Below are 23712 nucleotides of genomic sequence, written 5' to 3'. Positions count from 1 at the left end.
GCATAACAATGCTTTGGGAGAGAGCAGGGAGTATTTCTGGTCCTAATAGAAGCTTAATTCATTTGCAGCAGCCATTTGCATTTAATGTTGCAAAGCACTCTAGTGCTTTAACAGCCTTTAAAGACTCATCAAAATACTGTGTCTAACTCTTCAATTCCAGCAGTTTTTAGGAGGACAATAACCCCTGAAGGCCAGAACACATTTAAACAGCCAGGCAAGCGCTGCAGGATACAAAGAATTAAGTTAAGGTAACAAACTTCACTGAGTTTCAGAAGAATTGGTCTCTGCCTGTGGTTGTGCCTTGCTTCTTGCTGTGCAGCTCCATAAGGGTGTTTTGCTGCAGCACCACTTCTTAAGAAAGCCAAATATATTTTATTATGATGGTTCCAAGGACAGAAGGGAAGTCCTGATTTTTCAGCTGTCATTCTCACACTTGCAATATCACATTGCACAGACTATTCCCAGCAAAAACAAACAAATGAAAAGAAATTCAAGAAGTTGACCTTTTACAGGCATTCGTCTAGGAGTTACTGACTTTGGTGCAGGGATAAATATCTGGTATTACCACTACCCAATGGGCTGCTCCATCTGGATAGGTAGGATGCTTAGCCAATCATTCTTGTTTGCAATTCTATTACAGCGCTTAGATGTATTCCAGAAAAGGGAGCTGAAAAGGAGATTAAAGGAAGATCAGTGGCTCTCAGGGAAGATAATTATTTCTAGCTCAAGATACCACATAGCTTACTGAAAAGCCATCTCTGAGGTTCCCAGTATGGCAGTGCCCTCCCTTTGTCTTCTCCTCCCATTCCCTTCCAATTAGTTTTTAATCCTCCAAAGCCCCACGTTTGTACAGATTCCTAAAGCTCCTCCATAAGCAGCAGCAAGAGCTGTGCAGCAAAGGCACAGCTGGGGCTCTCTCGTTCACCTGCAGAGTGCTGATCTCTTCAAAAGATCCTCCAAAGTGCTTTACTAATGTAACATGGAGGCTTTGTCTGCAGCTGAAATGCAGCCACCCCCAGGGTGAAACATCAACAGTCCACAATAGCTTTTTGGCAAGAAAGAACTGAAATTCCTACCTAGGGATTTGCTTGTGTGTTAATCCTGCAGTTGTGTTATTTGCAGCAAAATCTGCCCTGCTACAGAAAAACCATATTCATTGCCTTTGGCCACGAGGAAAACCATAACAGTCTGAACCAAAGAAGAAACCACATGGAAACCAGACCCACACAGTAACCACATGGGATGTTTGGATGTGCATCATCAGGGACAGTGGAAGAGTTAACTCTCACTTGTGGAAAAAAGAGAGATCAGGCAGCCAGAATGAGAATGCTCCTAGCTGGAGCAAGAGAGGTTGTGCTGCCCGAGAAGCACTGCTCATGGGGAGCACAGGTATCTGGGGCTTTTTCTATCATCTTATAAAACCCTGACTTTGACAGAGTTCTGATGGCTTTCAGAAACTTGTTCTGTTGCCCCAAAGGACAGGAGACAGAGAGGAACTTCACTGTTAATTGCTGAGCAAGAAACTTACAGTTAGGAAGATGCTTTCACTAAGGGACCGCACAACTGCTCCTTTATTCAATGACCACTTTCTCCCCTTCTCTGCAGTTTATTGGCAAGCCAAAGGGAGAATCAAGTTGCTTCCCCATAAACCCATCACATGGGGATCCATTGTGGCACAGCTGCAACACTGAAAGGAGCTGTGAATTTAAACCCAAACTGACAAAAAGGCATTGGGGCATCCAATTCTTCTTCCTCAGTGTAGCTGTAAAAATCCCTTTAGATACCTTTTTCCATGCACATCACCATGTGATGCTATAACTTCTTCTCCTTGTACTTACACTGGTCAAACACTAACTCTGAATGTTTAACCTGGCCAGAGCCTTAACCACACTGAGCCTCCTTCATGTTCCTTCCTTGCATGCCTTCTTTTCTGGAGGAACACACAAATACTTTCTGTCAAAGTGTCTCCCATCCACCCCTCAGTACATCAGAAGCCAGAGATATTATCCCTCCCCACTCTGCTCTGTCAGCCTTCAGTGATCTTTCATCAATACATGACCAAAAATTCATGACCTGTTTCTGCTTCTGGTGAAGACACCATCAAACACCTCCTTGTTAGATTAGTTCACACAGTGACCCCAGCAGAAATGTTTAGGTACTAGGTGTGACGTCAGCAGCTTGTGTCAGAGTGCCTCACTCACACACTCCCTCTTCTGAAGGCTCATCTCTCAGCTTAAACTAATCTGTCTTCTTAAAAGGCAGAATTTACTTTCTGGTTGCCTCACCTTTGGCAACAAGCCACAACTACAACCTAAAGAGCATGCAATTAAATGAAAATCATGACAAGCAAGAGTTTCATTTTACAGCTAGAATTATTGTGTTAAAAGAGAAAAAACTTGAGAGGACCATCCTGAGGAACCCCTAGTGTTTTTCCTCCCCCCTGATGAGGAATCCATCAACCTTTGAAACAGCAGCAGGTTGTGCTTTGCCTATGTTTTATACCAAGATGTATCTTCTTGCCACCCCAAAGATGCTGGTGTTTGAGGTTCAACAAGGCATCACTTCTCTCACTCACCTTCCTCATCCCCATGCCCAGAGTTGTGCTGGGGCTCCGTGTCCTGGGGGTGAAGGGTCTTGTCTGGCTCTGGCAGATGAGAAATCCCATCAATGAGGTCCTCAACTCCATCCAGGATATCATTAGCACAGAGCTGAAAAGAACAAACACACCCACGTGCTGCACAAGAGAATCCAAGTTGTGGGAAGAGCCCCACTAAACAACTCACTTCTCCAGACAGATGGATTTGCAAGGTGGGTCTATCCACGCAGCAGTCATGACTAAAACTGCATTGTTCCTGTGACAAAGACAGGTCATCTTCCACTTTCCAGCACCCTCAACTCTGTCACCTCAACAGCCTGGCCAAGTAGCACTTAAAAAGCTACTTAATTGACAAGGCCAGTCTAAGAAATAGAGGTTTACCTTTAGCGAAAACTAAAACTGATATTACTTCAATTCCTTGAATTAATTTGTTAAAACATGTTCCATTTTTTAGATCAAATTTAATAGTAGCACACTTTCTGCATTTGATATTTACACTCCAGTAGGATCTAGAGACCCAGGTGCATACATGGGGTCCTATTGTTCTAGGTCCTGTATCAAAATGAGACTATAAAACCCTGGATTTGAAATTCAGCAGAAGAAAACTGGGAAGATGAAGGGAAGAGAAAGGATAATGGTGTGATGTAGCAAATTACAGCATTGGTCACCAGCAACATGCCATCATGTGCATAGTTTGATCCAGACAAAGACAAGGACAAAAGAGTGGGAGCCAGTAGAGGAAAAATAAAGGCTCTGACATGAACGAACAATTGATTTAAAGACAGGAAAGAAATCAAATGTTCACAAATATATCAGGTAGGAGAAAAGGGTCATTTTTCACAGAGAAAGTTTGTTACAGACCTGCAGGACTCCTGCAGGATCTGTGCTGGGATACATGCTTCTCAACATATTCATTAAAATCCTGGAATAGGAGGTGAATAGCGACATGACCAGGTTTGCTGATGCCACCAACTTTTTCAGGGCAGTAACAAGTGTGGCTGATGGCAAACAATCACAGAAGGACCTTACAAGAGCAACTGTATTAAAATGAAAGATGAACCTTGGCTCAGATAAATATAAAGCAACATACATCGGGAAAAATTTCAAGCTGAAAGTTCAAGCTGAGGGAACAAGATGTAGAAGCAAGACTAAGCTGATGATTTAATGGAATTATGACAAACAATTTACAAACTAAACTGAGTACTGAGAATTCTTTAGAGAGAACAAAGCTCAGATCCCCATCCCCAAAGGTATGTACTAGAACTGAAAAAGGGTGGTGAAAGGCAAAAGGACAATCAAAGTTCTGGTACAAAGGATAAATTAAATCAAGAACTTTGGACTTGAAAAAGGAGGCAGCTGCGAAGGATATGATGGAGGCCTACAGAATCATCAGTAACACAGAGAATATTGCTCATTTCATCTTCAATTGAATGAAATTAGGTGGAAAAATAAACAAATGAGATGGTTTTCCACATAACATGCAGAAAAGCCATGAACTCCTTGTTGTTTGATGTTTAAGGTGACAAAAATTTACACATATCCAAGAAAAAAAAAGAACAACTCTATGGAAATGACACTCATCAAGCTCTACCAAATACAAAGATGCCAGACTCAATGAGCTTCTAAGTTGCAAACAGCAGGAGGCTGACAGGGCATTTGAGAGAAACATCACTCCATGCCTGCCTCCTTCTTATCCCCTCCCAAGACATCAGCTGAAGATGTGACAGGGCACACTGTGGCCATATGAACCTATGGTGTGAGCCAGCACAGCTGTTCTAGTAATTGCATCAGAATCTGTAACTGCTGCAGATCCAGACACACCATCCCCCCCCAGGCTTAGAGGCAATGGACACAAGGGGAGGTAGAGGAGGGCACAATCCCTACATTTACCTGGTACCTAAACCGCCAAGAAATAGAGTCTTGTGGCATTTTAGAGTCAATACAAACCCTAACCCTAACCCTCCATCTTCTCCAAACAAACTTATGCACTTAATGTTAGACAGCAAAGCAGCCTTGCACAGCCACCAAAACTTTTGAGACACAGGCTCAAAAGAGAAGACCCATCACAGGTCTCCTTGGGGACGTTTTTGGGCTGGAGCTGAAGAGGAAAGTGAAACAGCAGCAGCTGGCTTCTGTGCCTGCAGCTGTATGATATTAGAGGAGTGACTGGGAGTGCAAGGAAGGGGAGGTGAATCCAGCCTGTAAGAGAAGTGTCTATGGTTGAAGAAGCAGAGCTCCACATACCCTCTGCAGCTGAGAGTCAATCCGCCACATGCGCAGGGTCTGGTCCCGGGACCACGTCACCAGCTGGTAATCTTTAGAGCCTAAAGAGGACAGAAACAATCAGAGACCCCACCAGAAAACAGAGACTATCTCAGTCTTGTGGTCAGTGTAAAGAGAGTCAAACAAGTCACCAGGCACATCCAATGGATAAGGCACTAAACTTAGAAAGGCACAGCAAGTCCTTTTCAGCTTCAAATTGACCCAGGTACATCAGCCTTTCTGCCTCCTCACACCACAGTCACCACACCTCTGAAGAGGCTGTGATTTACAAGCCAAAAGCACCAAATATAATGAATGTGAGACAACCAGAATAAACAAGACCCACAACAATGTTTATTTAAATAGAAGAAATAGTATAGTAAAAATAAATGTTTCTCAACTATAACTGTAAACTGAAAATATCTTTTAGTTCATCAAATCTGTTTCGAGAGGTAGATGTTTTAAAACATTTCTAAGAAATGAGAAGGTGGTTCTGCCCTTCCTCTTCTTGCTTCTGAAAGAGTTGGATGATGCCAAGTTCAGGTTGTAAGGAAATAGATCTCACCACATACTATCTATCAACAGGCAGAGGTACACAGACCTATTTATGTCCATGTTTAGGTCTTGTGATACAGTTTTAAGTTTCCCTCGTCAAACAGCTGCTATGCTTAAGAATTTGCTGCTGCACAGCTGCTTCCTACACCCCTCTGCTGAGGCACAGGGGCTGTCTAAATACAGCACAACAGACTCTGTGGAAGGAAATTTGTGCTATCTTAGTTGTTTCCACACTGAAGCAGACTTGGAATGTTTGTGTGATTGATTTATGTTGCTTGAGACAAGCAAGAAGTCCAACCCTGAATATGTATCTATTAATGCAGCTAAGACAACCAACTGTAGCTCAAGCCTGCTTCAATGTTCACTCACAAACTATCTTAGTCTGTGCCTCAAGATCCTAACACAGCTCTCCATTGCTTTCCTCTTTTTGAAAGAGAAAAATCAAGTTATGGAGAAGGAGGTGACTTAACTGAATGGCCCCAGCAGCTGGTGGGAAAGGGCTGGACCAGCACTTTCACACAGCACTGCAAAGCTGTAGCACAAGTGACACCAAAGCCAGACATGCACATTCTGTCAGTGGCAGCTGAGGTGCTGGAAACAAAGCTGTGCTCTGTGTGGTTATGCAACCTCTGGTATGGAATCTCCTACTCTTAGCTGCTTACACTAGAAAATTTAGTCAGGACTGAACTCTAACAGCAGACTCTATCCCAAGTTATTCTTCCCTTGCCTTGCAGCAGACAAGTAAGGTGTGCTTGCTGGGTCTGTGGTCTGGGATATGCTGGAGCCTGCTGACCCAGGCCATGATATGAGGGGTTAACTGGTTAGCCTGAGGAGGGAAAGGGTGCCTGCACTCATGCACCTATCTAATAATTTGCACAATTTATTCTGAAAGATTCATTTAAAAAGAGACTCCCAGGAGAGTGAAAGCAATGAAGGTCACCACTGACCCACTCAGCATTTGGTAGATTTGCTTTGTTAGCATGGAAACAAGGCAGTGCTTCTGTAAGCTCTGTTTCCAGCACCTCAGCTGCCACTGACAGAATGTCATAAACCAGTACAGAACAGCTGTAGTTTGAGGCAGGCAGTGGGGGACAGGAAGGTGGGCAGGAGCTACTTCAAGGAAAGGCAAGAGTCAAAAAGCAACAGCATTGCAATCAGGAGCCAGGTCTCCACACCCCTGGTTAGCTGACAGCCACAGTGTAGGGGAGAGAGCACATTCAACCCTGAACTCACCTTCTTTCTGCTTCCTCCACTGGAACTCCAGCACCACATCATCATGTCCTACGAAAGTGTGGACAGGCGTGTTCAGGTCAAAGACATTCCAGAGGAGGAGACTGTTTTCCCGACGGAGCTGGGGGACCATCACTGTCACCAGTCCATTGCTGAAAGGCTTAGGGAGAAACACCCTTCCAGTTAGCCAGGGAGAGTTCCCATGCTGCTGTTATCATACTCTTATTTTTCCCTATTCCCACCAACACAAATGCAGAGGTTTTAAATGAGCTCAGCACAAAACAGAACCAGGCCAAAACCTGGGAAGGTACAAGGCAATTGCTGTGCAAAAACACTTTGTTTCAAGGGGTAAGCTGTAGTACACTGAAATATTCAATACAGCTCACTTAAGATGAGTAACTTCTTTCTGCTGCTTCCTAACTTTTCATCTGTGAGGCTGGAGAGATTTCACCACTGACTTTTCACGGGGAATCCTTACTGCAATCTGCCTGGAGCTGCAAGAACTGCTACCTGGGGAGTGTGCCCCAGCAGCTCCTCAGGGTCACGATGCTCAGAGGAACACTGGAAACCAGTCCTACACCCCTCACTGCTTGGACAGGGAAAGGGGATCAAGATTCAAGGCACAGCACTGGCTTCAGGCCACACTCAGATCTCTGGGGAATATGACTGATACTAAGAGCCTTAGCTTCACTTGGGTGGGTGCTTGCTCACTCCTTCTCCTGAATGCTCCCACTGTGGATGCTGCTTTTCTATGCCTTATAGGCACCGAGGAGTTTTAAAATCAACTTGATAATGTCCACAAGCAGAACTGCTGAGAAACCCTATGGCAGTTCTTTATTTAATGTCTCTTTGTGCATTCTCCTCAGAGCACAAGTGGAACCTGTGGGAGTTTCTCACTGACCGTGTATCTTGCCTTCCAGACGGGAACCTGGCAGGGAAGGATATTGAGGTATTTCCGAGGCTGACGGTAATCCCAGAACTTGAAAAAAAACAACAAACCAAGTGAAAGGCAAGCAAAGGCAGGAGTCAGCTGGCTATACTTTCAGGCTGTAGTTTTCCATGTGGCTTGCAGATAGAACAGATCAAACAGCATGCCAGGGTGCCCACAGCATCATTAGTAATCCCATTCATTAACAGCAGAGACGGCCCCAAAGGACAAATACCAAGCTATCAGCATCTGGCAGCATCCCTTAGAAAATGAGTGACTTGGGGTCATATTCACAGTGATCATAGCTTGAGTAATTAGAGCAGGGAGACAGGCAGCCTGCTTGGGCTTTCAGAGCTACAAGGTACCCTGCAGGCTGCCAGCCAACGTGCCAGTCCAGGCTGGAGGCAAGCCCACCCTGCTGTTACTGCTAATTTTCTAATGAAGAATCTAACCTTTTGCTTTGCTAGACTACACATCAATTGCATTTGCCTCAGAGCTTAGCTCAACGTGAATGAACTCCATTCGGCTGACATACAAAGCACAAGTAAGACATACAAATGCCCCCAAGTAAGAGGCCCTGCACAGCAGTGCTTGCAGGCAGTCTCTTATTGATAATCCTGTTCAACATGAGCTTGGAAACTCCACGGGCCTGAAGTATGTCTCCCCTCAAGTTACTATAATCAGCTTGAGGCTGCCAACATGCATTTCTGGAAAAAGGCTCTTCTGGCATGTGTGGTCTGTTCCTTTCTGGCAAGCAACAGGCAGAGACAGTTGTTTTCAGCTTCCATACTGCCCTAATCTCCACAGATATGTGTAAAATGTATGTGCACCCATTCTTCAATGACCTCTCTGCCTGTTCTCAAAGTGCAGTTCTGGCTCAACACACCAGGTGGCCAGAAACCAAACAATAAAGATCCAGATCTTGCCAATGGCAAAGCACTTCCCAAAACTTCAGCAGCAGCAGAAGGGGATCTGCTCCACTATCCTTCCTACTCCCCAGCAGGAATTCAAAAACAACACTTACCCTGACAGAGTTGTCCTGGCTGGAAGTGGCCAGTGTATACTCATTGTCAGGATGCCAGTCCAGACCGTGGATTTTAGAGAGATGAGCTGCCAAATACTCCACTGCAGTGCTGGGTTTCTGCAAGGAGAGACACTGTCCTTCTCAGCATAGGACACCTGAAAATTGGACTAGTTCTTTGGCATAAAAAGAGACTTTAACCAGGGCAAGACAGTTAGAACAACCACCCCTGCTGGGGAACAGCAAATAGCTCAGCATAAGTAGCTGAAGAAAAAATCCTGTGAAGGTATGGCAAATTCCAGTCACCAAGTGCAGCTCTAACCATACTTTATACTCAGTTCAACAGTTAAGTACTATGAGATCAAAAGGAAAATGGTAATGGGTACAGTCTCTGAGGAAGGAGGTTACCTACATACTCTCTTTCAGGCTCTTGGACTTCCAATTCTCTCTAGTTTAAACTGACCCACAAGAGAGCTCTGGGATAAAGTAGTACATTTCCTCAGTATTCATCTGTCACCAGAGGAATATCTGTATTGGGTAGGTGAGAAAATGTACAGACTGTTCAAAAATTCCTCAGCTTACCCTTTTGTCCCATATTCGGACATCTCCATCATGGCTTGTTGCTAAACAGTTGGCATTTTTCTTGTTCCATTTCACCTGGGAAGCTCCAGCTGCAGCACAAACAGAGCAAGCCAAAACATGCAATTAAATAGAAAAGAGAACAGCAGTCCCATTGCCTGGGTCTAGAGCTGCTCTTAGCCCAGGAAAGCCAGTTCAGAGGAAGGATATCCCAGAAGGCCAGCATGAAGGATGGCATGAAAATTATTAACTCCTCAGTGTATCATTTGTATCCTCGGGACAGCAAAGTGTTCCAGTTGCATGCCTAGAGATCTTTATCACATCTTCTAGCCAGGAGCTGTACCTGATTAGAATACTCATGTCCATTAGCTCCAATGGAGGAACTTCCAGACCAGAAATGTAGGTTCATCATCTCCTTCCCACATTCCCTCTCTTTTTATTCAAGTTACTTCTAGGTGCTTAGGGTCTGTTTCATCTCCCCACCACCCCCTAGACTATCAGCTGTTACACAGGCAACTAGTGCTATTGATCTGTGATTAAAATACAGGTGTAGGAGAAGGCTGCAGTGCAGGTGACCTTGGGTGGACCAGAAAGTCCATCTGTCAAAATATACCACAGAAGTGAAAGAACCAATGACAGTGTAAAGAAACTGGATGATGGTCCAGATATGACTTATATGTGGTATCATGAGGGACTCAGTTAAATCAGATGATAGGTGGTTATTTCCAATAGAAACAAAGCACAGCTTCAGTTAATGTGGATTGTTCAGGTATTGTAAGCATAATGCATCTGTTCATCCTTATTCTGCCAGTATTTTCAAACCTTCTGAGCTATCAGAAAGGTGAGATCCATGAGAAAGCTAAACAGATCTCAGCCTGCTGCTATTCCCCACCTCCACTACCCACCTCCTGCTGCATGGTGAGCAGATTCATCCTGACAACCTGGCAAAAAGCTATTCTGGGGGATAAAAAGCTGCAAATAGACTGCCAGTTGATTGATTTGATCCACTCACTGAAGGGTACACAAATGTCTGGACCAGCATTAAACAGCAGCAGGCACAGGAGGAAGGAAGGAAGCAAGGAAGCTTTCTGGGGAGCAGGCTGCTGGGCTGGCTCAGCCATGAAACCTCACCCCAGACACCAGCACCAACCACTGCTTCTCTCTGACTCAGTAAGGCTTTTTGCATTTCTGTGACAGAGAGGTTTGCTGGCTGGGAGGGGAATGGGAGCTGCTGCAGATGCATAGCCTAAGGAGATGTAAGCAGCAGAGCATGAGAGTCACACATTGTAAGGATTGCTCCAATACTGGGGACAGTAACTCAGGGAAAGGACGTTTTGCTCATCACCCGTGCCCAGTCCCAGCTCCAGCCAGTGAGGACAGACACACAGCACCTGCCAGCTGGTGGTATTGCAGGGGCTGGACACACACCTTGCCAGCAGGCAGGACAAGAGCCTTTCCAGAGAAAGCACAGCCCAAAGACAGCACCTTGTGTGCTCCCTGCATGTTGCAGGTGCCTCAGGGAAGTGGATGCAGCCAACTGCTGTATCCAGCCCTGAGTGAATGAGGGGACAGGCTGGCACAGAGAGCTGCTTGGGGTATGGTTTAGTTCATCATCTGATTCAATCAAACATAAAAGGATGTAAGGAAATTACAGACAGGCAACCCAGGACAAGCAGTGCAGCAAGGTGGTTAAGCAGGGAGGGAGCTCCACATGGCCATTCACCAACGCTGGGGCAGCAAATCCAAGTACCATAACTGCCCTCCATGCCTGGGAACCTCAAGGGGCTCCACATCTCTTCTGAATTCTGCTTCTCTCAAAGGAATGAACTGGAGCCTCTCAGGCTGCTCCTACACAGGGCAATCACACATGGTGGCACTCCTGCACTTTGCCACACCTGGCCTTGGAGCATGAAGGGAAGGAAGAATAACAGCAGGGGCATGCAACAATAACCTGTTTAATGCCTACATCACACACATCAGACTTACCAACTGCAGAGAGTGAGACCGTGGGCTTCCTGGTGTCTCTGAAATACAATGTGGCCACTGTAAGTACACACAGCATAGTCCAGCCTTCCCAGAGAGCTCCCTGCTATTCCAGCACTAAGGTAATTGCTGCCTTGGGACCTCATGTACCTTCTGCTTACCAAAATACACCAGCATTAAATGGAATAAAAGTGATCAGCTGGAGGACAACAACCACCCTGGAAGTGTTCAAGTCCTGGATGGGTCTTGGAACAACCTGGTCTATGGGAAGATGTACCTGCACTTGGCAGAGGGATGGAACTAGATTTTTAAGGTCCATTCCAACCCAAACCATTCTATGATCTTGTCTTGCAAGAACATGCAGCAGGAAGTTTAGGACAGAGCTAGACTGGACTAAAGGGAGGAGAAACATACACAAAGTGTGGCATATTGCAACTGGGTAGGCAAGGAAACAGGGCTCATGAATAGTTGCTGTGGGAAGCAACAAAACAGCCTTTCCAAGGAGGATTAAAGGAACAAACAGAGCTGTGGAAGCACTCAACAAAAGCCACTGACGTGTTCGTGGAGCCTTTGCAGATTCTGATTCAAAGCAGATGGAGTAGTTACTACAGAGCAAAAAACTTCATGTCTAGTATATAATAACAAAATTAGTAGAAAATCAGCCCAGCTGTGTGCAGACCAAATTCTGTCTGTCTACAAACCAAATTTTGCAGCGGCAGAAACCAGCGTGGCACCATGACAACTCCAAGCAGCCAGGGCATAGATCAAAGCAATAATTTACTTCCTGGCCTTGCTCCTCAGGATTTCACCTGCTCTTTCATGAAAAGTGACAGTGAAAATAAGGAATATTATCTTCAGCTTTTTCTGCTTGCTGAAAGCAGAACATTTTCTGGAATGGACTGCACCCTTCCCTCTAAGAATTTCTGCCTAATCAAAAAGTTATTTTGTATGAAAAATTAAGTGGGGAATTTCCAGCTGCCCTTATTGCAGGGCTGCCTCCTTAGGGTGTCATTAGAGACAGTCACTTCAACAGGATGTAAATTTGCTGGAGGCCAGCACCTCAGTGCTATAACAAGCTCAGAGCCTTTCCCAGCACAAGTGGGATGTAGGGGCTTTCAGAGACTGCCTAAGGAAGCAGTTCTGGGCAAGTGACACAGGCAGACACAAAACAATGGAAGGGCACAATAGAGTTAAAGGAGGAGTTCTGATAATATCCTTCAGACATCTCTATTTTTTCTTCTTGGCATTAAGATAGTATCACAGGAAAACAACCGGCAGTTATTGTATCTCTGTGTCTTTTAATTACACATTAATAATATATTGTCATTCTCAAGCACCATTTAAGCAAGGAGCTAAGTGCTTGTTCATAGGAACTAAGCAAGCCTCCGGGTAGCCTGGTGCAGTGGGGTTATATAATTATCCTCCTATTATAACTGAGCAAGGGAGGCAGAGAGGAACAATGTGATTTGCTGGGGGTCATAAAGAGCTGTACAGCTAGCAAAAGAACCCAGCAGACCCAGTACCAGCTCCTTGCTTCTCAGGTGTAAAATCTGCGGCTTAAATTTGACCTATAGTTGGAAATATCTGGTACCCTGAAAATACCCATAGCAGAAAGCAACACCAGGAAACAAAGGAAGGTACAAACAGGAAAACCTTCCTGAATACCATTGTCAGTCTTCCCACTACTGAGGGAGAACCAGCAACAATCAAAGAATTTAGTAGAAAATGGCTATAGGACCATGAAATGGTGCTCATTAACTGAGCTACAAAATCCCCAACAGGTTGAGGAATAACCTTAGGTCCAGGGAAAGCCCCCAGGGAAATATCTGAAGTGGGCACAGAGTGAAGCCAGACAGTTGTAGCTTAACTGTACCACTCTACTGCCCATCACTGACTCTGAACTGGCTTGAAAAGAGGGGAACAGAAGTCATCTTGGAGACAATGGGAAACAGTTGAAGCCCCCAGAAGCACAGCTAAAGAGCAGCTCCCATCAGGGTGTGCTTTGCCCTGCAAGCTGATAATTACAGAAAAGAGTCCCAGTGATTTCCCCAAAATGCAGAAACATACTGATTCTTACTTGATGTCCCAGATGTAGATGTATGTGTCTACAGAACTGGTGACCAGTAGGTCTGGCTCAAACACTGCCCAGTCCAGGTCACTGCAAATGCAAAATCATAGATCAGTAAAGAAAAGCACACAGATGTTGCATCAACTTTTCACAAGCTGCCAGTACATTCTCCAACAAATTCACACCAACTCCATGACATCTACTGAAACTTTTAAAGTAAAAAGCAAGATCTTAATAATTTCTCTAAGTAAATTCCAAGAAGCAATGAAAAGCTTCTAAGTAAATTCCAGTGAAGCATCCTCCTAGTCCTGAACTTTACAGCTACTGTGTGTGTGCTCTTTCCCCTCCAGGCAAAGGGACACTGTCTCAAAGAGTTCTCAGTAACCACACATCCTTGGCATCAACCCCTCACTCTGGGATGCCTCCCTGTTGGAACACCAAGTGCACCTGGGACACAAACAGCCTCCAGTCAGCCCAAACAACTGTTATTTCAAGGGCTGCAAATACTTCCCACAGTCAGGAGCTTGAGAAAAAGCAGTCCCTCAACTGCATTTCCAACCCAGCATTGAAATGTGACCTTAAAACAAGAGGCAAAAATCTCCCCTGCACCACTGTAACATTCTCTAAACTTGGTCTTTGGGATTACCTGCCTTAATCAAGCTGCTATCACACAGAAACACAGCTGGGATTCAATTTAGTAAACATGCTATCTGCTTCCCAGATGATGGCTGCTGCTCTTTACAAGGACAGCAGCCTAAGGCAATGACATTCGAGCCATCAAAGGCTAAGTTGATAAACTGGGGGAGCCATGAGAGGATGAGCCACTTCACACATGACATCATCACCAAATGAGAAGGCAGTCCAGTCCAGAGAAGTGAGTAAAAACAGGCTCAGAGCAGAGCCTGAGTGAGGCCAGGACCAAAACATTCAGCTTCTATGAAACAATGCATTATTTTCCACTCAACAGCCCACAGCATTGCTTGTTCTTCACCTGATCACACGTGTGTGTCCTTGCAGAGATGTGCAAACTTCCCCATTTCCTTCCTTCCACTTATACAGGTCAACACGCTGATTGCTCTGCAATTAGATGGAAGAAAGGAGAGACAGTCTCAGGCCAACCAGGTAGGACATGGATCTGGGTGTTAGGACCAGGTTCCCTTCACTTTGAAGAACCTCAGTTAACAATGAGTCATTCTGTGAATTAGCAAAGTCCTTGCCCAAAGCAGGAGAGCAAAGATGAAATACAGGCTGCAAGGACTTTCAAAAGCTTACACTTTAATTACACCCACTTAAAACTTGAGATAAACTAGAAAGGGAGAAAAAAAATCCCACATTGCAAAATCTTTCCATGAAATTATGTTCTCAGAGTCTTTATTTCCTAACAACATGCTGTAACTGCAGGCAACAGGCAGACAAATTCTCTCTGCAGGAATACCCTGCCAGTCTGTTACATTCACCAGTGGAGGTTTTGGTGAGGGGGATAATGGATTACCCCTGGTCGTCCTCAGCTCTCTCTCAGTTCCCTTCTGGGATAATCAGGGCCATTGCCAAACACAAACAATACAGTCCAATGGCTTCAAGGACACCTCACTCCCCCAATCCGTGCCAGCCCAGGAGAAAAGCTTTAAGTGTTTATCACTAGCTGTAAAAAACAACAGCAAACCAGATGTATCAATGACAACAATACTCAGAGTTCCTTCACTCATTCCAGGAATGAATCCTTACCCAAATGCAGCCACATGCAAAGTTACTTAAAACTAGTTATTGTGCTGTAAATTCATGCTCTGTCTCAATCAAGGTTCACTTCAGGTCAAGCCAAGTCTAATATTTCTGGAGCTGGAATTGCCTTTGTGGCTGCATACAGAGTACCAAGCCCAGTGGCTCATGACTGGAAATTCATGCAGATTTTGCAAAACCTGAAAGAATATGACCTTAAAATGTTATTTTCATTAGCCCCCTGTTTTCAGACTTTTAGGTAGATGAGGGAAAAGATAAGAGACTTCAAAGATACACACAGTTGTTGAGGTTGGAAAAGACCTCTAAAATCACTGACTCCAACTGTTATGTTACAATTTTTGTGGTGGTGGATTTTCTTCCTACCCCAAAGCTGCTTCATGTGAATTTCAACTTGCAGATAGATAAAACATTACAGCTTTCTTTGAAATGAAAGGCCTCATTCCAGCTCAGCAATAATATATGACATTTCTCTAACTGCTCACAGCAGGGCTGCACAAGAGCTTAGGGCAAGAAAAAACTCTTTGCATGTTTCTCATTGACAGAAGTATTTAAAGAGTAGAGTGAAATTACCCAATGGGATTTAGCCAGGACTCCAGAGACAAGACACAAGATAATGATCACCAGAGAGACTGCTCCTCCCAACAGGAGCATTTTCTAAAAAACTGTGATTTTTGTATCAGTATTCACTTCCAACAATTTCATCACCCCCTTGTTCAAGAATCTGTGGCCACACAAAAGGAAAAACAAGGATCTAGGATTGAAAACAACACCATTTCTGAAACAACAGCTTAGGAGTCCCCAGAAACATGCTTGAGCCAGAGGACAGACAAGCATAGCAAAAGAACTTGGTCCAGCTCTTCTGGAAAGAAGCTAAACACAAGGACAGATTCCCTCTGCCTGTACCACTTCCAATTAACAGGACTGCAAACCAGATGATGCTGCTGGCAAACAGGATGGCAGCCTTTTACATCCCTTTTCCATCCACAGGGACGCAGAAGCATAAGACCCTTGGGTTATTTACAACACAGTGAAATGGCTTGAAAGGTGGTATTTTTGACCCAAACTGCCTGATCTCATCTTGGGGATTTCTCAACCAGTGTCTCAGCAACTATGTTCAAATCCCCAGAGCATCACAGAATCTTTTTTTTTATAAACAGAAGCAGCAAGGTTTGATGCCAGCTACACCTGGTTTCAGTCTGGAACAAGATGGGTTCCTGTATCCACTCAGAGCAGAAAGAGGCAGGAGTGCTCAGATGGCTGAGATGGGCACAGCTCTCCTTTGCAGCAGGGTCCTGCTCAGGTCAGCATGAACTCATCACTGGATATTGTCTTCAGAGTGTGTTTGAAAAGAAGCTTTCCTACTCCACTTGTGACCTGCCCAGTTCATTTCCTTACTTGGTTTTGGTTTCTACAGACCGCACCCAGAAGTGGCACTGAACTAACTCTTTTACTAACTCTCTGCTCAGAAGAAGACTGCTGCTGAAGGCACCTTTAAGACATCAGTCATGTGTCAGAGCTGGAAAGAGAGAGGCTGGGGAATGTCAGAGAGCAAACAGCCAGAGGCTCCCAGCTGACAGCACCATTCCACTTTTAAAACTGCCTTTTATTAAAAAGGTAGTAAATCCAGGAATAAAAATCCTAAGAAATCACCTTGAACTAAGTGTTTTCTCAAAAGAATAGACAGAGAGATTTCTCCATCCCTAGCTAGTCCAGGACTCCCAGGTTATAAAAGCAGACAACACAGCAGAAAAGGCAGCTCACCCTGGAAACAGTCTGCACCTGGCTGGGGCCAATGGCCACAGTGCTGTGGGTGATGGCTGAGATTTCCATCAGCAGAGCTCAGGGCCCTGGTGAACAAGCTGCAGAGCACGACAGACCAAGTACAGAACAGAGCTGAAGATTGCACTTGGTCTCACACAGCCATTACTGCTTCTTCAGCCCAACCCACTGCCTCGTGGAACTCCTCACTGACACAGTCCATGCCCAGCTGCAAACCCCAAGTTACAAGCCAGTATTGACCTGTGCTATTTACAGACTGCCTGGTGCACCACAGCCGAGCAGCAAGGCAGGGAGGTGAAAACAAAACGGCACAGAGCAAGAAAGTGCACAAATTCAAGAAGTGCACAAATCTCAGACTGGAAATCAGAAAAAAATATAATTTCCCTCCAGAAAAGAACCATTTGGATGCTTGATTTATTTGGTAAACTGTTTTGTAAATGACAAGCAAGCAAAACCAGATGCAACCCTGACTGCCCAATAACTGAGAGCCAGTCAGCTGAACACCTCCCTGGCAGTAAATCAGAATTAGGCCTTGATCTTGCAATGTGACTTGCAGAAGCATGTCTGTGCCAGCTCCACACAGCCTTCCAGCTCTGCAGAGGCTCACCCATGAAAGACCAGGGAAGAAGATGAATTACAGCTTTTAAATGGGTGAACTTACAGAAGCTGCAAAGTAGTAGGCGTAGCTGTCGTGGGGGTTCCACTGCACCGCGCCGATGTCCCACTTGCTCTGCCGGGAGATTTTCCGGTGACCCTCGTTGGGTGCATCCAGATTGACAATGTAGAGGAAACGGCGGCTGCAAGACACACAGACACCTCACAGGGCTGATCTCAAAACCCCAAGCTCACATAGAGCTCACAGCCTTGTGTCTAGAGGCACAAGAACCAAAAGAGAAGCATTTCATGAGACAAGTGAAAACACTATTCCTGAAAATGCGACATTTGACTACATACTTCAAAACTGACTTAAAAAAACCACACTGAAAGTAAACAGGATCTGCAAATGTAATAGATAGCTTACACCACAGAAAAACCCAGATAACTTGGATATAAAGAAGTGCTGGAAAATGGTGCAAACATTCAAACAGGCTTTGCAGGCCTAACACTGCTGCAGCAGAGCCTAAGTGGCACAGTCCCAGGAGTGCAATGCAAGAGCTTCAGCCCGGATAGGTTGCTCTGAGCAAGAGTTAATGAGCCTTGACAAAGATGATTCTACGTGGGTGCTTCTTTCCACACCGGTCTGAGGCTTGGTTCCACCAACAGTACAAAAACACCTGCACAGAGCTCATGCTCAGCTGCAGCAGCTTTTTAACGTGGGTGGACACAGTCCTGCACAGATTTGGTTCCATTACTTACCTGAGCTAACTCTATATGCAGCAGAAATAATTCTGCATGATAGCAAACCTGAGCTCATACATCCTGCTGGATGTGGCCAATTCTCCACAAAGCAAGGTATCATTCTGCTTACAAGCAAGAGAAACTGCCCAGAAATAATTGTGAGCCACTGAACCCTATGGAGGACCAGCATCAAAACATAATGAACCCTACATAATTACCCACATGAGCATCATCTCTCAGCTGCAAAGTGACCACACAGCTGCTCTGAGCACTGGCCATTCCTCCTGCTATTCCTGTACAGCACTGCCAGACTAAGGGTTTACATGGAAGCAAGCACTGCTTCGAGCTGTACCAAAGGACTTGGCTCCTTGAAGGCTGACCAAAGATCAGCTATACTCACATGATTCTGAAATGAACATCCTAATTGGTGTGGCAATTGTGTCACTGACAGGGGGACAGGAATAGCTGTTAGTACTGAAAAGCAGGAGATGGAAAGGCACTGCTGAGCTGGTTCAAGACTTGGCCTGGAGGTGGATACATAAGACCAAGCTCTCCCGGAAGCTTGGGCAACTTGGAAGTCTGTGGCACCTACTGTGTTTCTATCATCCCACACTGAACCAGCAGAGAAGCAGGTCAGAGAGCCCCATGGTAATATTTGAGGCAAATTTTGTTAGGAAATAATCTAATCCGTATTTCAAGACAATCCAAACAGTACTTCATGATGCTCCCTCTCCCATATGGGGATTTGGAAAGGAATTTACCAGGAAAGCCACACCAGCATTTTACTGTGCTCTTGTTGCTGTCTCTCCAATCTGTATCCCATCAGGAACATGACCCTGAATCAGTTTCATTAAGCCTTGAACAGAATTCAGCTGCACCTTTCTGAAACAATCCATCAACCCTCTAGCACAGGTCAGCCTGAAGGTGGCTGGTCTGGCTTGTGGAAATGACTGTCACACCTCTAAGGGGAACTGTCACACTCACCCTGAGAGAACTGCGCGCTGTCCCAGGCAATCCACTGACATCGCCGTCGCCTGTTAAAGACAAACACAGAACAAAATTAAATGATACCTGTCAGGTCAGCTGCTCAGTCAAACATAGGGCTTTAGGGAGGAGCTCAGGAAAGTTACATCCCCTTAAAGTAGCACAGAGAGGCAATGGGTGTAGTGGTTGATTTTGGGATACAGGACAGCACACAGGAACATCTTCGTTGGCATAAACTGAAAACAAAACCTGGCAGACAACATCATGAGCACTGAGACCTTGCTCCCTTCTTCCTGCTATGGCAATCACAGCTGCAGCCTTTCAATCAGCAATCTCTAATAATCTGTATTAATCAGTCTCTGCTCCTGCTCAGGAACTTTCTGAGTCTCTCTTTCATTGCAGAGCCAGATTTAATTATATAGGTACTGGGAGATAGAAGTGCAATCATTTGTGTATGGCTGGTGTTCAAAAATGAGAGATGGCCAAGAGGCATCAGAATTTACTTGGCATTGCTTGTAAAGAAGGCTACGAGATAACTTAAAGGCCATTAGAAAAAAATATATAAAAAAAGGACTGTTTGCATATTGTCTCCCCCTCTTTCTGTGCAGAATGAACTGGCTGATCATCTTGTTTAAATGCCAAGAGAATAAAGGAAAATTTTACTTGGAAAGCTGAACAGTTCCACCCATAAACAAAGATATGACTTCAAAAGAGTTTTGAGCATTCACAGCACAAAAATCAGAATATGCCCCACATTCTTCACACTAACTGCTGTCATCTTCAAAGCTGCCTCTCTGAGGGCTCAGGATGTATCTCCTGCTGCTGTTCAGGACTTTAAGTGCTCTCAGCATGGATGTAACAAGACTTCAGGATGTCCCACAGTTACTACTTACAAGCATCACTAAAACCTGACAGACAATACAGAAATCCCACTCCATTTCAGTCAGATCTGACAGCAGAATACTCATCACAAATTCTGAGCTGTTTCAGCCAGGGCCCATCCCCTCCTTACAAAAACCCCAAGTGAGGGAAAAGCAGCATCAGGGACCCATTCTTCTCTAGAGACCACATGGCAAACAGCTACAGCTGCGTGCAGAGTTTCAGCAGGAGCTCATGGTAAACCAAACCCCATTCCACCACTTTACCTGTTCCAGGAACAACCCCCTTTCATCACTTTTTCCTAGGCAGCAAATCCAATCTTCTGGCAAGGTATTCCTAGTCTTAAAGCTAATGCTGTAAATAAACAGCTAATTCTAAGATCTCTAAATGATAAGGAAACAATTCCAGCTTTCTAGACTCCACAGAACCTTGCAAAACACAGAACAAAACCTTCAAAAAAGTAGATTACTGAATCTATATAAAAAAACAACAAACAAACAAAACAAATCAACAGGAGAAAGAACTTTTCCCAGATGGTACACATTTTTCTTCTGAGAAATTAAAATGAGGATCACTAAAGCTACTACAGTAATCAGAGCTTTCTCATGTGATGAAGAGCTAGTCAGGAGACATATTTCATACAGTTGGAGCCATCTTTCCCCAAGACAGAAAAAAACAATGTCAATTTCAAATGATTGTAATTTCATATACAAGTTTATTTTTCCTAGTGTTGGCACCAGAATCTCCTAAGTCCTTACAAATTGTTTTCAATAATGAACACTGGTAAACTGTTTTTTTCCAGGCACCAAGCATCATAGAATGAAATGAACAATCAGAATGATGTAAAAAGTTTCACATGTCAGGCTGCTACTCTGATGGGTCACAAATTAAGTTGTTTTACAGCAACAAACAGTTCCCTATGATACAAGAGCCTTATCTAGGCAAAGGAAAATAAAAAACAAACTGTTGTCACTTAATAGTGATATATCAGCACAACCTTCCAGAAGGGAGGAGTTGAAACTGAACCAACCTGAAAGCAGTTTTTATCTCAAAACAACACTGTGGATAGCTGGAACTGATGTTCATGAAAAACAGCAACATAAGTAAGCACAGTAGAAGCACTGCACATTTGAGAATTTGCTCTGAACCCACAGCCCAGGCAGCACCTTCACAGACTTCAAGCATCTACTTTGGCATTTCACTTGATTTCTGCTAGGCAAGCCAAGGAAAACTCCCTTTTATGTCTGACCTTTCATTAGTTTCCCAATTACCTTCATTCTCTCCACCTGAGAGGCAACACACCAACCCAATTTGCCATGGCTATGCTGTTTTTCAAGAGCTGCAAACCCTTAACAAGCAATACCAGTTCCCTGCATACATAACCTCCCATCTACACACTGAGTTGCTACAAGTGGTTCCATTTCAGCACTGGGTGAGTTTTGCTCTCCTTTTGATAGTGTCAGCAGCCCAAGAAGAGCCTGTGGCTCCTGTTTAAATCAGAAGAGTACACAGACTGCCACCTCTGTCAGCTTGCACAGAAAAATGACACTTGTAGGTAACACAGGTCCCAAAATACACAGCGATTTTCTGATGTGTTACAGTTGGGGTGCTGTAGCTTTCTCATGACACACTCCAGCATGGTGAACAAAGACAACTGCAGTGCTTGCAGAGGTGTATTGGCTATAAATGTAACAGCTGCCCACTCTTTTGATTCTTGTTTCCATTTAGTTTGTTTTTAGGGTAGGGATTTTGGAGATAGTATGGCCTACACGCAGAGCTCAAGACTGGTGCTGGATGATTTCAGCCAAGGTGCTCCAATTTCTCAAGCTCAGGTTTCCCACCTGCAAAAATGTTCCAGCAGACTCCTAAAAAAAAGCTCAGACACAAATATATAAAGGAGTTTAGCCTGAAGCAGCAGTCTGGCAGCCCCAGCCAGAGCAGTTCTCTGGTTTCATGTGGGACAGCAGGCAGGTCAGAACAGCTCCAGGAAGATCACACCAGAGTAAAGCCAAGTGACTGAAACCCCCATGCTCACCCTCTGCCAAGGTTTGTGCCAGTGCAGGAGTGACACTGAAACCAACTTCTGCAGCATGGGGTGGCAACACCTGTCCCTTCTGCTCCCACACACCAGACATTATGAGTAAGCAAATAAAGTCATGAGGCCTCCTCTCTCCTGAGCCAGATGCAACATGAATCTGTGATGTAGGAAAATGCACCCTCAGATCTCATTATTGACTTCCTAAGGGCAAATCCTCAGCAGCAGATGAGGCTGCTTTAACATTTCTGGGAGGAAAACTAATACAGAGCTTTTGAGGTACAAAAGTGAAAAACTTTGTGAGCTTACAGAGGGTGAGCTGGATGCAGCACACAGGATTCAGTGCTTCTGTTTGCAATGGTGAAGGCAGAGCCCTTACTGCTCCAGCCCAAGAGGACAAATGAGACAAGAGAGCTTCCAGAACTTTTTTTTTTTTAATTTTTCTGGGTTTCTCGCTGAAGTATCTCATAGTTCACCCACTGCACCTAGCTTTGTTAAGCAATTACCAAGACCTTAAACCCCCACATTTCTTAGAAAAGAATCATAGAATCCTAGAATGGCTTGGGTTGGAAGGAACCTGAAGATAATTTTGTTCCAAATCCCTGTCATGGGCAGGGACACCTTCACTAGGTTGCTTGAAGCCCTGTCCAGTCTAGCCATGAACACTTCCAAGGATATAACAACAACTTCTACAACACCATGTGAGCAAACAAACTCTGAGCCGAGCTCTGCTACCACCATCAGCTTCAAAAACAAAAGCTGATCTTTTTGCTATTCACAAAAAAAAAAATATATATAAGCCACTTTTTATTTTAATCAAGCAACACCCAGCAATTTATTTGGCAGTGAGACAGTAGCTGTAACAGTCTCCGTGAAAAGTGACAGAGCCATAGAATGGCTCGGGTTGGAAGAGACCTTAAAGCCCCTCTCATTCCAGCCCCCGGCCATGCGCAGGCATCTTTCACTAGACCAGACTGCTCAGGGCCCCATCCACGCTGGCCTTGAGCTCCTCCAGCAAAAGGAAATGAGGAAAGACGTGTGGGAAGTGGCAATACCGTATGTTAGGCCTGAAAATGCATTAAAAAAAATACAAGACCTAATTAAGATTCGAAATTAAGTGCCCCGTGAATTAAGGCGTTATCTCCGCGCAAACGACTCCAGACCGCCTCAGCCCCGGCCATCGCCGCCGAAAGGCCCCGCGGGGCCGCCGAGCCCTCCCGGGCCGGGACCTCCCCCCGCTCCGCTCGTCACGGGCCGGCCGGGGGCTGCCCCCGCGGCGCGGTGATGCGGCAGCCCCCGGGCCCCCCGACCTGGGCGTCTCGGAACTCCACCACCACATTCTCGCTGCTCCAGCGCGCCGCCATCTTGGGCCGCCTCGGCGGAGCCTGCGCCGCGCCTGCACACTATGGAGCGCCGTGCGGGGACTGCTGGGAGATGTAGTCCTGCCGTTCCCCACCCCCCACCCGCCCCCGGCCCGGTGAACGGGGGCAGCGAGTCCCGTGGAGCCGGTGGGGGTCCCACGGCCCAAGGGAGGGTCCCCGTGCGGGCCCGGCCTCTCCGGAGCGGCTCTGGCCGCAGAGGCCGGAGGGTGGTCGCAGCCCCGCTACAGAGCAAGATGTGTGCGTGGCGTGGGTCCAGAGTTGTGTTCCGCGGGGCAGCGCCCGCTCGTCGGTGCGGTGGCGGCTCCGCGTCCCGGGGCGGCGGGAAGCGCAGCGCCGGGCGGCGGCGGTGCAGGGGT

General features: G+C 45.4%; 1 protein-coding gene across 5 annotated transcripts in view; it reads right to left on the bottom strand.

Moving 5' to 3' along the window:
• Positions 1-23598, bottom strand: part of WDR59 (WD repeat domain 59) — a 49081-nt gene extending 25483 nt beyond the window's left edge. For 4 of the 5 annotated variants that reach the window (XR_011681308.1, XM_071440507.1, XM_071440508.1 and 1 more), the window contains exons 1-12: positions 23285-23598; positions 19061-19110; positions 17400-17535; positions 14214-14299; positions 13232-13312; positions 11158-11195; positions 9175-9263; positions 8596-8712; positions 7545-7622; positions 6647-6803; positions 4841-4920; positions 2576-2708 (exon numbers count right to left, since the gene is read on the bottom strand). Coding sequence is in view for 4 of the 5 variants with exons in the window: in XM_071440507.1 (XP_071296608.1) it covers positions 2576-2708; positions 4841-4920; positions 6647-6803; positions 7545-7622; positions 8596-8712; positions 9175-9263; positions 11158-11195; positions 13232-13312; positions 14214-14299; positions 17400-17535; positions 19061-19110; positions 23285-23338 (1099 nt within the window). In the remaining variant the exon portion in view is untranslated. The other variant, XM_071440509.1, reaches the window with a different exon arrangement.
• Between the last annotated feature and the right edge of the window lie 114 nt (positions 23599-23712).

The sequence above is a fragment of the Agelaius tricolor genome, unplaced genomic scaffold (assembly GCF_023055355.1).
Source record: "Agelaius tricolor isolate 1412-34295 unplaced genomic scaffold, bAgeTri1.0.p SCAF_15, whole genome shotgun sequence".
Classification (NCBI taxonomy): Eukaryota; Metazoa; Chordata; class Aves; order Passeriformes; family Icteridae; genus Agelaius; species Agelaius tricolor.
Note: the sequence above shows the minus strand (reverse complement) of the source record. Positions and strands in the feature narration are given on the sequence as shown.